This window comes from Phallusia mammillata, chromosome 7, assembly GCF_965637545.1.
Source record: "Phallusia mammillata chromosome 7, kaPhaMamm4.hap1.1, whole genome shotgun sequence".
Taxonomy (NCBI): Eukaryota; Metazoa; Chordata; class Ascidiacea; order Phlebobranchia; family Ascidiidae; genus Phallusia; species Phallusia mammillata.
In genome coordinates this window covers 14,511,314-14,527,998 of record NC_137258.1, presented here as the reverse complement: position 1 = coordinate 14,527,998, position 16,685 = coordinate 14,511,314, and the positions used below count along the sequence as shown (strand labels likewise).

The 16,685-nt window shown below is 36.7% G+C and overlaps 2 protein-coding genes and 1 long non-coding RNA gene across 12 annotated transcripts in view; 2 read left to right on the top strand and 1 right to left on the bottom strand.

The window, feature by feature from the left end:
* Nucleotides 1-5,294: 5,294 nt before the first annotated feature.
* LOC145239303 (ubiquitin carboxyl-terminal hydrolase 44-B-like) lies at nucleotides 5,295-9,793 on the bottom strand. Of its 4 annotated transcripts, none has more exons than XM_080102611.1 (9): nucleotides 9,636-9,793; nucleotides 9,187-9,247; nucleotides 8,672-8,832; nucleotides 8,395-8,464; nucleotides 8,090-8,238; nucleotides 7,302-7,360; nucleotides 6,867-7,024; nucleotides 6,508-6,749; nucleotides 5,295-6,322 (listed from the first exon to the last, which is right to left on the bottom strand). In XM_080102611.1, exons 5-8 carry the CDS (start codon nucleotides 8,103-8,105, stop codon nucleotides 6,638-6,640), a joined length of 345 nt encoding a protein of 114 aa, XP_079958737.1. In that variant the 5' UTR covers nucleotides 8,106-8,238; nucleotides 8,395-8,464; nucleotides 8,672-8,832; nucleotides 9,187-9,247; nucleotides 9,636-9,793; the 3' UTR covers nucleotides 5,295-6,322; nucleotides 6,508-6,637. The 4 variants fall into 4 exon arrangements, with proteins under 4 accessions (XP_079958737.1, XP_079958738.1, XP_079958740.1 ...); XM_080102612.1 differs by lacking the exon at nucleotides 9,636-9,793 and adding an exon at nucleotides 9,332-9,617; XM_080102614.1 differs by lacking the exon at nucleotides 8,672-8,832.
* Nucleotides 9,794-9,955: 162 nt separating this feature from the next.
* Nucleotides 9,956-16,685, top strand: part of LOC145239300 (protein furry homolog-like) — a 165,299-nt gene continuing 158,569 nt past the window's right edge. For 3 of the 7 annotated variants that reach the window (XM_080102607.1, XM_080102608.1, XM_080102605.1), the window contains exons 1-3: nucleotides 9,956-10,761; nucleotides 11,284-11,408; nucleotides 16,632-16,685. In XM_080102607.1, the coding sequence (XP_079958733.1) occupies nucleotides 10,657-10,761; nucleotides 11,284-11,408; nucleotides 16,632-16,685 (284 nt within the window). In that variant the 5' untranslated portion in view covers nucleotides 9,956-10,656. Of the gene's footprint in view, nucleotides 10,762-11,283; nucleotides 11,409-16,627 lie in introns of those variants that run through there. The other 4 variants (XM_080102606.1, XM_080102604.1, XM_080102610.1 and 1 more) reach the window with 3 other exon arrangements.
* LOC145239306 (uncharacterized) lies at nucleotides 11,423-12,436 on the top strand. The gene is made up of 2 exons (XR_013862274.1): nucleotides 11,423-12,025; nucleotides 12,087-12,436. It is a non-coding gene; the product is annotated as an uncharacterized LOC145239306 (long non-coding RNA).

Below are 16,685 nucleotides of genomic sequence, written 5' to 3'. Positions count from 1 at the left end.
TCAACACATGGTGGTTGTAAACTGAAAAGGGTAGATTAAATGAGCTAATTGTGAGCTTACTAGATTTATGGTTTGTAACATAGAAGCAAAATAATGTTGAACGTACTACAAAAAAACTTTAAAACACCCATATTTTAGCTCCAAGACTTTGCTGCCAATCAAAAACAACCGTTTGGATGAGCACAAGGTGATGCTAAATAAAGTCGATCTTCGTTTTTTATCGATCTTCGTTTTTTTTATCGTTATTCCAAATAGACGATAATGGGTCAATGACTTGGCGGCCAATGATTGGCCTTTTGTTGACCTGTCACGTAGTTACTTGTTGTGCAATTTTCTTTGTTACTGTTACACGAAATCGTGACAAATAAACCATTGAATTGAATTGTCTTCTGTGAAGAAAATAGCCATTCTTGTTGAATTTGTGTCTTAAATATTAGTAAGTACATGTGAACTACTTATACTGCACAATAAAACATTTATTACCACTTAATAACGATTTATTTCAACATTAACTGAATAATGTATTACCAGTACACATACACTAATACACATCACAGTCAATCTACGCATATTTATTGGTTATTACACACTGGAATACATGCAGCCTATTAATCTACAAATCATATCTGCAAAAATCGCTACACAAACGCCTAAAACAAAAATTGTCGTCATTTTTCCCAACAGGGGTTGTGACTTTTTCATGACACTTGTCACTGTTAGTGACAGGCGTCAATGACAGGGCTGGGGTGTCACTAAATCAGTGACAGGCACTGATCTCTATAAAGCCTGGATTGCGCTACTGGCCGTCACGGTTGAAGCAAATTGAAGCGTAATGGCGGCTGAAAAGGAAGCCCCAAAAATGCATTGCGTGCAATGGGGAGAGAGTGGAAAAATGACGATAATTTTTGTTTTAGGCATTTGTATAGCGATTTTTGCAGATATGATTTGTAGATTAATAGGACGCATGTATTCCAGTGTGTAATAACCTATAAATATGCGTAGATTGACTGTGATGTGTATTAGTGTAGGTGTACTGGATATACGTTATTAAGTTAGTGTTGAAATAAATCATTACTAAGTGGAAATAAATGTTCTATTATGCAATATAAGTGGTTTGCGTGCTTTTTTAAGTATTTTAGACATGAATCCAACAAGATGGCTACTTCCTTTACACAAGATGATTTAATTCTTTGTGTGACATTACCTTGTGCTAATCCAAACTGCTGTTTTTGACTGTTATCAAACTTCAGGAAATTCTGACCAACATGTGGAATAACGTTTTGATTAAAATCACAAAAAACTAAAATAATATTTCAACTATTTGACTTTTTTTTCTCGATTGAGTTTGGGTCTTTATTATCTTGCCATGGTGATATTATGAAATTTAGCAATTCCATTTTACATTTATGATAAAATTGTTTCCAAACATTTCAGACATAATAGGGTTTATATTTCTCCAATAAGCAACCTTTATTGTCTCTGGTAAAATTCCACTGGAATGTTTCAGTCTCCTCCCAAACCCTCAAGCTTTATGACAGTGCAAGATTACAATCCAGCCTTTTTCGACAACAAATACACTACAGAGGAATTGAAATCAGATTAAATATTTGTTGTGTGTATACTGTTCTACTTCCACTGTGTATGTTTTGTAATCATTTCTGACACTGCCTGTAACATGATATGCTGCACATTTTAAACTTAAACATCTTTGAGGTTGTTTTTTATTTTATTTTGTGAGTGCACCATCTGTTATAATGGTGATCATCTGACAAAAAATACAGGATATCTGTATGAACTTGGCTGGTGTATTTGTTGCCTTCAGTCCTGTTTAGCAAGAATTTAAGTGATAACTGGTATGCAGGTGTGTTTTTGCAGAAAATTGCATATTAAAATCAATAAAAACAATATTTCATGATTCTGACTGAAATAGTACATAAATAGGCAATTCATTTGGGTAGTTAAACTTGTCCACCCTAACTGCTATGATGTCTTAAATGCATTTATATGCACATGTATCCCTTTGAGATATTAGAATTTTGTTAAGAGTTTGTAGTTTGAGAATTCACAACATTAGAAAAAATTTATTCAACACATGTTGGTTGCAAACTGAAAAGGGTAGATTAAATGAGCTAATTGTGAGCTTACTAGATTTATGGTTTGTAACATAGAAGCAAAATAATGTTGAACCTACTACAAAAAAACTTTTAAATAGCCATATTTTAGCTCCAAGAGTTTGCTGACAATCAAAAACAGCAGTTTGGATCAGCACAAGGTGATGCTAAATAAAGTATCACATCGTCTTGTGTGAAGAAAATAGCCATCCTTGTTGGATTTGTGTCTTAAATATTAATAAATGCATGTAAACTACTTATATTGCACAATAAAACATTTATTACCACTTAATAATGATTTATTTCAACATTAACTGAATAATGTATTCCCAGTACACATACACTAATACACATCACAATCAATCTACGCATATTTATTGCTTATTACACACTGGAATACATGCGTCCTATTAATCTACAAATCATATGCAAAAATCTGTAAAAATCGCTACACAAATGCCTAGAATAAAAATTATCGTCATTTTTCCACTCTCTCCCCATTGCCCGCAATGCATTTTTGGGGCTTCCTTTTCAGCCGCCATTACGCTTCAATTTGCTTCAAAAATCACCCAACCGTTCAACGGAGTAGCGCAATCCAGTGTTTATAGAGATCAGTGGTGACAGGGCGTCACTAAATCAGTGACAGGGCGCCATTAAATCAGTGACAGGCACTGATCTCTATAAACCCTGGATTGCGCTACTGGCCGTCACGGTTGAAGCAAATTGAAGCGTAATGGCGGCTGAAAAGGAAGAGGCGGGGTTGTGGCAAATCAGTGACAGGCTGTCACCTATCGCCTGTCAATGACACCCTGTCACAGATTTACTGACACCCTGTCACAAATTTACTGACACCCTGTCACAAATTTACTGACACCCTGTCACAGATTTACTGACACCCTGTCACTGATTCACTGACGCCCTGTCACTGATTCACTGACGCCCTGTCACTGATTCACTGACGCCCTGTCACTGATTTTGACACCCTGTCACAGATTTACTGACACCCTGTCACTGATTCACTGACGCCCTGTCACTGATTTATATTTTTGTTTAAAAAGAGTATTTTTCCTTTGTCGTTTGAAGAGCCAGGTTGCAGAAAGGGGTTTGAAATAAAGATTGAAAGCAGATTTGATGCACTGTTGGAAAATAATGTTCAAGAATTAACATCTGAGTTCTCTAAAATCATGAATGCGACTGTGATGAAAACTGGAACCAGAAACAAGCCTTGCTGGATAACACAGGAGATCTTGAATACATATGAGATAAGTGTGGCCCACGTGGACACAATATTTGATAGTCATGATACCAAAAAAGGTAAACTAATACCTCAAATCAAGAGTGTCTTATCTGAAGAACAAACAAGGGAAGGACATGATGGTACAGTCTACAGTCTTGTGAACCACTGGTCTAACAGATTGAATACTAGGTGAAAAAAAGAGACCACCATCAAGAACTTGGTCACAGAGGCCCTGTGGAGCACCATGAAGAAACATAGTATCAGTCTCTTCCTGATCCTCCTGATCAAATCACTGTATAATATAAAGGTCATCAATGCTGTGTTAACCAATGGAAGTGCACTAAAATAGTTTAAGACTTTGGAGTATTTCAAGAGTGCATACTGTTGCCAATCTTGTTTAACATAGCTTTAATGGGTTAGCCATGTAACATGTCGCCATAGAACTCTTACATCACCATCATGCACAGGACCGACGAGGGAATAAGAAGACAAGGCAGGCCCAGAACGAACTGGCTTTGGCAATGTTCAGGGGTGGACAGGAAAATAGATCAAGGAATACAACAGACTAGCAAAGAATCAAGATAGATGGGAGAAATTGCCCCAGGGGTCCCCGGACTACAGCAGTGACTTACTGTGTTAAATGACTCTTTTGTTTGTTTTAACTAGCTTTTGTTTTGAGTTTCCCAAAAATATTGGTGTTGGTACAAAAACTTTTACAGTAATTCTAAAGCATGACAAACTATTTCAGACAGCTTTTATTACTGAACAAAAAACAACGAATTTATGAATGCTTAAAGTGAAGACAAGGTGTGATAAAGAACTTAAAAAGCTAAGCAAGCACACGATATTCTCTAGCTTTCAGTATATAGATTAATACTCTCCTGTAACAATGCAATTGACACTTAAAATTCAAAAAAAAATACCCATCTTAGGGGGGTGTTTGCTGTGTAAGTGCCAGTACGTGGGGCAAACAAAAAACAAATTTTGTACGCGTTGGTCGGGTCACCGAACCATCTGGAACACTTTCCAAACGAACAATTTCAGCCAACACAGCGACAATGCATCGCTGTGTCAACACTTTGCCTCGAAGCACTCTGCCATCTACGAAAAAAAACCCGACCTTGCAAAATGCTTCGAGGTGATTTTCGTTGAAAGTCCTGACGTGGCCCTATTAGATCAGGCCGAAGCAAAATGGCTCAAATTGACAGGTGCTTCCATCAACATCCAGAAAATGTTATTACCCCAAATTCGCTAATATACGTCTTGTTGTGTTTTGTGTTTGTTGTACTAACGATTGCTTGATTTCCATTCTTTGTTGTTGCTGTTTTCCATTGCCAGGTGTTTCGTCTGTTTTTATCTGCGTGGTTGTGCCCAGAGCGTTGACGTGCGCGTCTGACAGATAAGACGTGACCTGCAGTTCGGTCAGCCTGTGAAACGTTGCTTGTCAAACCGATTTGAAGGCGGCAGTGTTAACAATGTATCCTGTGTTTTGTTTTTAGTTCAGTTTTTCGCCTCACTTTGTTTTGTTGTGTTTTTACTTTTATTCCTTTTATTGATGTTTTATTTTGTGGTTTTAATAGGAACTGATGATGCCATTAGGCGAAATATATATTCCAAGATTTATCGACTGATCTCGTTACATGGAAAATACTTTCCATTCCTAGTCATCTTAGGGGGGATGCTACGTGCAAAATAATAAAAAATCAAACCACAATCACCCAATCAACACTTTTAAATTGTAACGCTGATAGGCGATTGTTTCCGGTGGTACTAAATACCGCATGTGACCGCATGGTATACCGCATGTAATAACATGGCAGGAAGTTGTAAAGGACTTGAATATGCCTTTACGAAAATATAGTTTTGCGAACTTTTGAAAGCGCTAACGGTTAGAGCTATTCTGGTTGGGTGAAGGTTTGTAATTAAAACAATGCTATAATCTGGTCTAATTTTCCCTTGTTGGGGCTTGTATTCTCGCATTTCACATACCATGCAGTATTTTAAGCAGAATAACATACGGTAACATGCAGTATTTAGTACCACCCATTGTTTCAGGCTGTCAAAACTGCCAAAGCAACCAGCCCGGAGTGTGTCGGATTATAAGAAAGGTTTATAACTTGGGCTGCCAGTGGGTTAAATACTGGAGCTGTTATGGCACATTTACATGACCATATCTACCATCTGGCGTGGACAGACTTCAGTTAAGAAAACAACAAATAGAATAAACCAATACACACATCCATAACATCACAATTTATAAGCAAACGGGACATTGCCAAGACTAGAAAATATTTAATGGTCTTACCAATACATTTTCATACCAAATGAAACAAAGCTTTGCCTTTATAAGAGCCATGGCATTTTAGCAGGCTAGTCTACAGCCATATTGAGAAGTTATATGTCAGGGATATCGCCATGAGGCGCTTTGTCCATGAAGCACAGTGTGAGGTACACTACCAACCCGAGTGAGGCTATAAGTAAAATCTTAATAGTCTGTGTGGAATTGAACTAAAACTGGTAAAGTTTAGTGCCTTGTTTACATAAAACGATTTAAACTTGCCTTAATTATATTGTATATCTTATACTCAGGGTCGCCATCCTATTCTTATTTCGAAGACTTGACCTTATTTTGAAAGGCAAGGTCTTTCAAAAGTTTATTTTCCTTATTTCTAAGAAATGTCATTGATTTAGACTTGAGTCCTCAAGTCAAATCCCTACTACAAGTAAACCTGAGTTGTCATGAGATGTAAGTATTTTCTGTATACAAGCAGTTGCTCGAATAGATTGTTTCTGGCAAAAGACTAGCCTGCTAAAATGCCATGGCTCTTATTTCTATGGTGGACCTTCTTCCAGCGACTCATAACTTGCTTGATGGCGAAACTTGTGGATCTTCGTAGCACCCAGTGGTTTCATCCATTTCGATGTCACGAACGGCAAGTAAACATCGGCGGAACTTTTGCAAATGACCGAGCACCTAAAAAAATGAAATGTGGTATTCAATTTGGATAGAGTAAATACAGAACAGTCTGGAGATGGTGTTTTACTGAAATAAGACACCAGTATTGATTTTTTCCACATAATCAGACCTTGCACTGCCACACAACAGATAATGCTGGTAAAACACCTTAAACAGGATCAAGTGTAATTTCCCTTATTAACCTTGTATCAATCCCCTTCCTTTCTGTGTTTAATGGAAAATCAGCATTAACTTGTTGCAGATCTTTAATTCTGACAAGGTTTCAAGGTGGTCATCGAGTTTTCCAATGAAGTCTTCTTGTAGTTCTGTGTTTCACTGTAGTGTGACTGTAGCACATGGTTGTTCGTCATCACTCTGACAGTGTTGGTCCTTGTTACGAACATAGTTCTGCCAGTTTCTGAAGGTTTTTCTTTGTCGAACAAACCTACATAGTAAAGACAAAAAAAATTAAAATTATGTAATCTTATGAAAATTGGCAAATTTGGGCATCGAATTTTTGGAGTAACACAATTTTGTGCACTTTTACTGTGTGAAAAAGTACCTTGAATGCCAAATGGCAATGAAAAGTCTATCATCTCTATCAAGTTGTTGCTGCTGTAATCTTCTCCTCATTTGAACATCTTCATCTGCACTTATTGTGGCTGTCCTCAGTGTGTGTCCACTACGAGTTGTGCCAGTAAAGTTTTGGTATCTAATTGCCTGGAGAAATGTTAAGAATTTCTGATTGAAGTTTTAATATTTACTATGGCACACAATACATAAACTGTTCAAATTTTACCTACTGCACAAAAGCAGCCTAAATTGTTTAACTTAATATTATTGAAATTTTACAAACAATTTATGAGCTAATACTTTTTGTCACATGATACAACATAAATTATTTTCCAGGCAATTTCCGACCAAGAAACCATGCCACAGAATTGTTTGGACTGACACAACTACAATTTAAAAAAGATAATAACGCAAATTTGCCTACCTGTAAAGTTTCACGTAGCACCTTGATGTTCCCCGATTTGTTGTCATTGAGAACATATTCTTCACAAGCATAGCAATACACATAGAGTTCATTGACATCAATCACTAATGGATGACCAGATTCCAAATAATGGTTTAATGCAGTGGTTCTTAACCGGGGGAAATTTCCCGCTAGTGGGAAATTTAATGTTTTTAGAGGGAAATTATGTGAGTTAGAAGTCACCAAACTTGGGCTTTTTTTATTAAATTAACCGTTGAAAGTTAATTTAATACAATATTTTCCGCAACAACATGTAAGATTAACTTCACCTAGTTTTGCAAGGCGCATAAAAATCCAACAATCGTTTGTTACGTCACAGACATTACTAAAAGTATCAATGACTTTGTTATTGTTCGCGAATAAATGCATTTGGTCTGTTGATTGTGATGCGATAAATGACTATTGCAAGCACATGACATATAAATAAGATTGCAGTATACCTTTAAGGTCCCGACAAAATCACTTCACAAAATTATTTTGATTAAAGAATAATTTTTTGTTAATGTTGGGCACAAAACATTATTATAAAAATAACAGAGGGGGAAATTCGAACTTGGTGATTTACTTTAATGGGAAACCACACCAAAAAGGTTAAGAACCACTGGTTTAATGCATGTTCATGGATATATCTGTAGGTTATATACCATTTTATAAATACTCAAATGGTCATCCAAAACAGTCCACACATTATTTATTCATTTTTATAGACTGTAGAACATTTTGTTTTGTGTTTTGACCATGGTTCCTACCTTCCACAAGCAACATTAGGGTAGCTTAGACATGTCCAAACAGACTCAGTTGTAAGGCAAGTGTTGCAGAGCCATCTTTGTGGGTTGACAACTGAATGACGTTCACCAATAGTCATGCGCAGTATGTGCTTGCAATTGCAAATGCTTAACTAAAACAAAATTTGCACAACCCATTAGTGCATGCTTATAGTTAAATTTAGGATTTTTGATAAAACTCATCACATGACAATATTTTACAGCAGAGCTAGTAAAACCATTGAAAAATGGACTTTAAATTTACTGAACCATTTAAACCTTCAACACACCTCATACTCTGTGGAGAGTCTAAAACACGTGCATCTTGTAAGATATTGACTTGCTTGCTGATACACCATCCTGAAATAACACATTTGGTAACAAATCACTGTGTGTAATAAAAACGTTTTTGTAGAATGAACAAAAAGAGCATTTTCTGACTCGGACTTGAAAATATTTCAACAAATAAGAGATTTTAAAGTAAAATACTGTTATACACAAGAATTATTGAATCAATAATACATTATTCACTACAGAACTACAATTATTGATTGCTCGAACACATACATGTGAAAGATCAGTAGAGCGTTTCTGCTTCTGGTCAGCTTTCATCAAAGCTTCTGGACTCTTCCTGCCCATGTTGCCAAATGAAATTTGCGAACTCAATGAATTTGATTGTTTACCAGGTAACAAGCTATTTAAATTACAGAACCCATGGAATTCCTAACCTAACAAACACATAAAACATCCATACCAATTTAAACACACTTAGAAATTTATCGCACAGAGCGAATATAATTGGCTAAGTTGGCCACAAAATAACTTTAAAATAATGAACCATATTAAACTTAATTTTGTTTTTTCAGCCATTTAACCCCTTTTAACAAACTCGAAACATGGTGATTCATTTGCAGTTGTTTTTTTCTTTATTTTGTCGAAACACAGTATTTTTTAAAATCTCTGGTTATATAATGTATAAACTTAAATCTCCAAGTAGACATTGACAATTACAAATATGTGCACACAATTCAAAGGTGCAATTAAATACAACACCTCAAACACCAATAACAACAACCAAATACTTGTGTTAATCTTGGTTATCTTTAAATCTTGGGTTTCCAATCGTTAAATGTTTGTGGCTGTCTGCAAAAAAAATAAAACAAAAAACATCAACAATTTTTTGTGTAAATATGGCAGAATCAGTTTAAATGGGTAAAAAGACATTACCACACGTAACATTGTCCTGAAGCTAGGAAATTCTAGATGCACTATTTTTTTGAGCAGCTTTAAACGTGTTGGTCTTCATGTGTACAAAACGTTTTTTTGTTTGGAAACTCAGATAATCTCCTCTTTTTGCACATAACATTACATATTGTTAAATATTCAGATATGACAATGTGGCACAAAACAGAGGTTAGACATGTTTACATAATAAAAAAAAACTACTTAAAACAAATTGATTGAACTTTTTCGCCCTGTTAGAGCTCATCAGACTGCCTGGCAGGCAATGAAAGTTCAAAAACACACTTACCTTTGCTGCTTGCAGAATTTAAAGATTTTACCAAAAAGTCATGAGGTACATTTTTGCACGAAATTTAGATTTAAAACCTTTGCTGCTTGCAATTTTTAAAGAAAACCCTTACAAGCAAAGACCTAATAAATTCGCTTGTGTTCATACTATCGCAAGAACGCAAGAACACCCTGTCACCGATTTTGCCGTGTCACTGATTTTGCCCTGTCACTGATTCAGTGGCGCCCTGTCACCGATTTAGTGACACCCCAGCCCTGTCATTGACGCCTGTCACTAACAGTGACAAGTGTCACGAAAAAGTCACAACCCCTGTTGTATTTCAGAGCAGCCCGTAAACTCGTAGTAAGTGCGACGTAACTTAATGCTGTAGTAAGTACTGCATTTAAGGTTGGGTTAGGGTTTTAGGTTTTGGATGTGTGTTGGGACTATCGTAACGCTTTCTAGCATTATTATGCTTTGTCGCATAAAAACAGCCCAGCTGCAGTATTTTCGAGTAACGTCGCACCTATTATGAGTTAAATCGCACTTTTACCTGCAGTGTTTTTAAGTTGCGTTGCTCGAAAAAAGTTACCAAGCGCACCTGTAGTATTCGAAAGCACCCGGAAAAAGTGGTGTTTTACTTTGGTATAAGGGCCCCGTTTGCATTTATGGCTAAATATTCTAAATTCTCACATGTATTGAGGAGCAGTGTATGGTACCGCACTACCGCATGTGAACTGTTGTAGGAATATTAGTCACAAAAGGGTATGTGAGATTGAATTATAATGTTATTGTCATTACAAACCCTCACCCTGACTCTAATAGCCCTAGCAACTAACATTCAAGAGTCAACATTTTCTTAAGTTATGTTTGTAGTTTGCGTATTCAATTAACCCTTCCAACTTAAAGGTAGGCTGCAGCTGCAGTGAAGCTTTGTATACTTAAACAATGAATCATTAACAGTGGTCATATACATATTTTCTAAGCCAAAGAATGTATTTCAGCAGAAATCAAGAATAATAGGATGAATATGTTATAACCAATGGAAGTTCCAACTGCCCCAGGGGTATTTGTTCTGCACCAATTATTGCACGATTTTACAAATCATGTCAACCACAAACTGGATTCCCTGTTGGCACAACCAATGGTAAGTCAATAGACCACCAGAGGTTGTTAAGAAATTTAGCTTACGTTAAATTATAATGTAACAATACCAATTACGACAATGAAAATTAAATTAAAAAACTGCTTGGTTAAAAACTTCCAAACCAGTTAAAATTGAATTAGGACTTTTTGAACAAACCCACCAACAATACAAGAAGGCAATTGTCAAACGGTTGTTGAAGACAAGCTGTCAATAGTTTAGCACATTTTCTGCCATTAGCAAGCAATACCTGTCAAACGTATGTCTGGTTATTGTATTACAGTGTTGCAGTTTTTACTCTTCCAAGGCAACTTTTGTATGTACTGATTGTTGCACATTTTGCATTACAATGAAACAAAAATTAGTGTTGAGTGTTAATCCTGCCAACAGAATTCTTTACAATAACACATACACTTATGCCCTAAATATATTATGGGTCTACTTTCTGAAGGATGGGTCCTCTTCCTAGTGTGTTCAAAAAATGAAAAAAACAACCTAATTTTAGTGCTAATGCTTTTGATACAGACAGGTAAACAACTAATGAAATGCTTGCAACGTGGTGAAGATGCAGAGTTTGACCAACTGTTATGTACACTGGGGTGTCTAGCTGAACATTGCTTACAATCTTTAGTAAACATTTTGTTTTTATGGTAAGTTTAGACAAACAGCTGCACTAGATTTTACTTTATGACTTGTTTATAATTGCCAGTGGTTTCAAACTTTTTACCATTTTTATGGGTCCCCTTCCATGAAGTGGACACATATTGTTTTGTCTGCATTTTTTTTCTGTCTAGCACTTGTTTGTAACGCTCATTTGGTCAAGAAAGAGTGCTTCAAATGTTTTCAAATTTAGACAAATGTTATGTATGCATCCAAATTTGATCCTCCAGAAGTTTGAGCCCGAATGACCCAGTGGTTTACCCACAGGTCACCAAAATGTAATTTTTTTTGCACACATGTTAGTTAGCTCCTATGCTAACTAGTAACTATCAGTTAACATGTTAGTTTACTCATATGATAACTAATGATCACATTATATCTTTGCATCCATGGTCGGTAAACCATTTCACTTCATCATCATTCAAGTATATGGCCGACGATGTCACATGATGATGTAGAGTTGAAAAATTTCCACACTTGCTTAGAGAATACCATCGAAATGGCACATTTACAGGACATCCTCATTGTTATGGGAGACTTTAATGCCAAAGTGGGTGATAAAAAGATAAGCTTATGGATGGGAACTTTGGGTGAAGGAACTAAAGAGGTGAACACCTCCAGTAATTCTGCGAAGCAAGTAGTTTGACAATCATGAACATTTGGTTTAGGAAGCACCCAAGATGGCTATACACATGGACATCACCCAGACAACATGGCCAAAGTAATCAAATCCTACATTTTGGCAAAAGAAAGGTTTATATCTAGTTGCAAAAACTTCCTGGAGCAGGCAATGGTTCCAACCACAACTTGCTGCTTGGCATATTCAGGCTAAAAATGAAAATAAAAGGGCTTTAAAAAATGTATGCAACCTTCTACATCAGGGGTGGGCAACCTTGTTACTGTGGGGCCAAATATAATTGCCAAAATTAGATCGCGGGCCGCACCTGGGTATAACACAATGTGATTTTTCTTTGTTGCTTACCAAATATGCTTAACTACAAGTAAAATTCGCATTTGATTATAGGCACAAATTGCCGGCTCGCAGAAAACTAGCTTCGGGCGCATTAATCTGCTCAAAAATATGTAATAGTTGGACTCGTTTGGCAGTACATTTGAAATCAAAGCGTTGTTGTGGACCGCACAACCTTAAATCAAGGGCCGCATTTGGCCCGCCCCTGTTCTACATGATGATTTTATTCTAGCGGATACACAAAAACTTAACTATTTCTCAGTTGCTGAAGAACTGTTTAGAAGTGTTTTTCGTCATCAAGAAACTAGCATTTTACCAACAAATATTCTTTGGGTGTTATTTGAGAATACCATTTGGAAAGTTGCCGAGAAATCTGTAGGCACACAAGAAACTAAAAAATCCCTGGTGTCAGAAAAAGTTTTAAAATTAGCCAACCAAAGAAGGAAACAATCAACAAAAACAGAAAAGATACCGAAAACTTAGCGATATGTTCAACAAAGAGGAAGACAAAATAAAATGTGTGGAAAATTTGAGCAAAAATCTAGCAACTTCATCCCATAATGGTAAAATGCATGATTTCTTCAAAACAATAAGGTTAATCTTATCGAAATCTCACACCCAAAAGACCAATGTCAGGGACAGAGAAGACCATTTGCAAACAGACAGTAAAGCAATCAAAGAAGTGTGGGCTGCCTATTGTGAAAATCTGTAAGGGTGCAACTGTGCCTTATGCTTCATCATTCATGCCGAATAAGGCAAGTTTAATTGAACCTTCCATACAACTTTATGAGGTTGGTGAGGCATTTCAGCGTCTAAAAACAACTAGGTCACCAGGCATGAATAGAATTCCAGCAGAATATCTTAAACTTTGCCGAGCAACATTTGAAAAACTGAAGCATCTTTTGTTTCAAAAAATATGGGAGACTGCATTTTTTTCCGAAAGACTGGAAAACTTTCATCTTATTTCCTCTGTTTAAAAAAGGAGACTCCACTTTGTGCTTTAACTCCAGAACTGTTGCATTCGTTCGCATGCTAGTAAAATCATGCTGCATATTATATTCAAGACAAAAGAGCAGTTGAAATCAATTCTAGAGAACAAGCTGACTGCCAAAATCATAACTCATGATCGACTATTTAATCTCAAAATTATAATGGAAAAGTTACTGGAGTACAACAGGCCATTGCATCTGTGCTTGGTCGATCACAAAAAGGCCTTTGACTGTCTTAACCACCATCGGTAGTGGAAAGTCTTATCACAATGGGGTTTCCCACAGCACTTTATTTGGCTTGTAAAAATCCATGTATGAGGATCAAACATCTACAGTTCAAACTGCAGCTGAACTTTCCAGTGAGTTTCTCACACATAAAAGTGTATGACTTGTACAGTTAAAATTTGTACAGTTAAAAAGTAGGCCGATGTCAGTCCAAGGGTGGATATGGTGGCCTTACACATCTGTATTGTCAAACCTAGAGGTTAAAATCTCAGATTGGGAGTATGTTTTTTACAACTTTTGTAAATATATGACAATTTAATGTAAACAGGATTTTTTAAGTTGGGGTTGATGCTTTCTACTAATTTGTCCTTTATCAACAAGAATCTAAAAATATAGAATTTGAAAACCTATTTATCATGACTTATTCACATAAACACTTGTTTCGGAACCCATAGGCGCCGATTAGCCGGTGGCGGAAAAAATGCTTTTAAACTAGCGTGCTGGCGAAATAGCAACAAAACATTCCTAAAAACTGGAATCTGTTTGGGTAAGTGCCTTAATTGTTTACAACGCCAAACACATAATTGATTGACAGTGTATGTTTGGGCATAATTGTGTACAATGTGAATGTGTTGTAATAAATGGTTATGTCAAGTGATATAAAGCAGCAACAACTTGACGAAACACTTTTTAAATGTTGCCAAACCAATAAACGTTACAGCAACGTGTTCAAAAAATACATATTATTTCAACGTTGTATTCTATGAGAAGTTTTTTGGGCTTCGAGTTTGAGTTCCTGTGGTTGCACGCATTAGTAACGTCATATGATGTGATGTCATACTTCACATCCGCCACCTTGCTCTTTTGTAAAACTCAGCGCTTATGTCGGAACTCATTCGTTTTTGCTTGCAAAAACAACATGTGTGAACACTAAGGACAGCCCCCTACGAAGGGACTCGACACCTTGTCGTTGGTGTAGGGGCTTACAATCACTAAGATCGAGTCCAACCCGGTACCCAAACGGCAACGCGCCATCCTGGGTACACGTCTCTCTACTACCTTACTTACTATGATGCTTTACAAAGAAATGAAACAAAATGCTGGATCGAACGTGGCCCAGAATAAAAACGTTCGCGTTCCTGCTGACAACCTACAGAGCCCAGCAGGTTCGAAAAATAAGTTAGGCTCCATTGAATTCCGTAACCAGACAAAGATCCTTTCACTTAACATCGAGGGAAGTTCAATGCCCAAATGCGAATATCTTGGACTGGGCACTAACTTATCAAGGAAATTGTCTAACAACGATTCAAAACCAACTCACAGCTGATCTCACCACTCTCCAGGAATACTTCACGACATGGTATCTACAAATGAACACCACTAAAACAGTGACAACTCTTTTCCATCTGGACAATCACCGCGCAAACCAACAACTGAATATTACAATTGATGGAAAGCAACTGCCAACGGACCCCAATCCGAAGTATCTTGGAATAACATTAGACAGAACTTTAAATTATAGACAACATTTGGAGAAACTATCAAACAAGATAAAAACTAGAAACTCACTGATCAACAAACTAGCAGCCACCAGATGGGGAGCAAGTCAATCAGTCCTGAGAACATCTGCCTTAGCTTTGTGTTACAGCGCCGCAGAATACTGTGCTTCGACATGGGAGCGTAGTACTCACACTAAAAAATTGGACATCCAACTGAACAGAACAATGCGAATAATATCAGGAACTCTAAAATCCACCCCTATTACATGGCTACCAACAATGAGTGCAATACCTCCCCCACACTTACGACGCAGAGCATCAGCTATGAAGATGATACAGAATCTTCAAACACTTCCCGAGGAAATTCCCCTCACCAAAATTATAAGACAAGCACCAAAAACACGTAGACTAAAATCCAGGCATCCAATCTACAACTTAGAGACTGACAACACTTTCGATATGACTGAAAAATGGAAACAATATTGGTTTAATAACATGCCCGCTGGAGGAGAGCTAGTAGACGACCCAACAACTCCACTGCCAGGTTTCGACTTAGCACATAGACGTAACTGGGTAGCAGCGAACCGACTGCGATCAAAACACGCTCGCACTGCCCACATGCTTCAACGCTGGGGCGAAAGAACGAGTTCGGAATGCCCTCACTGTGGGGCAGATAAGCAAGACACCGACCATCTTGTCCTAAAATGCCCCACAACCAAGTTACAAGGTGGATATCGGACCGTACATGAATGCGATACAGCATTTAGCGACTGGTTTCAAAATATATCCGATCACATCTAAGTTTTTTTGAGACGTGGAAACCATACGACAATAATACTAAGGACAGCATGCTATTGAAAAACTTGTTGACATGTCTTTAACGGTCAGAGGTTATCTTAGATCAATTATATATATATGTTTGCGAAACAAAATTAAGTAAAGAACAATTTTTGATAGTATATAGCTACAAAATAGCTTCTTAATTTTTAGTGTTTCTAATACTGTTATATGACATGACAATATAATGATTTACAACAATATGGACAAAACTGTTTGATTAATGCTCTCTACTAATTTGTCCGTAAGAAAATAAAATAATCTTATCATTTTTTAAAGCTTAACTATTTTCCATAGACACTTGCAAAAACGATTGGACTTAGGTTTAATAGTGTGTATAGTAAATCTGTTTATAAAACAAAGAATATATAAAATGGAAATATATAGGAAAGCCACCCGTCTAGTGGTTTTGTGAATGTATGTGCATTTTAAAATAGGATTTAGTGTGTGCCATGACAATGTTAACTAAGTAACACTTGTGGATCATGTTTTTTAATGCTGAACTGCACTGTATTGTGGCATGAAAGTATGATTTACTGCAACTTATGTCGTACCTTATGTCTTTTAAATAAACATAGCAATTAAACCCAACAAGGGGATTATTAAAATTAAGTTTTATTGCCACAAAAATTACGGGCATTTAAGGGTTTTACAAATTGCAAATTCAGTGTTCATAAAAAAATCTCTGTTTAGGCTAGACGATGAACTACCGAAACAAAACGCCTTTCCGTTAAAGCACTGCAAAAG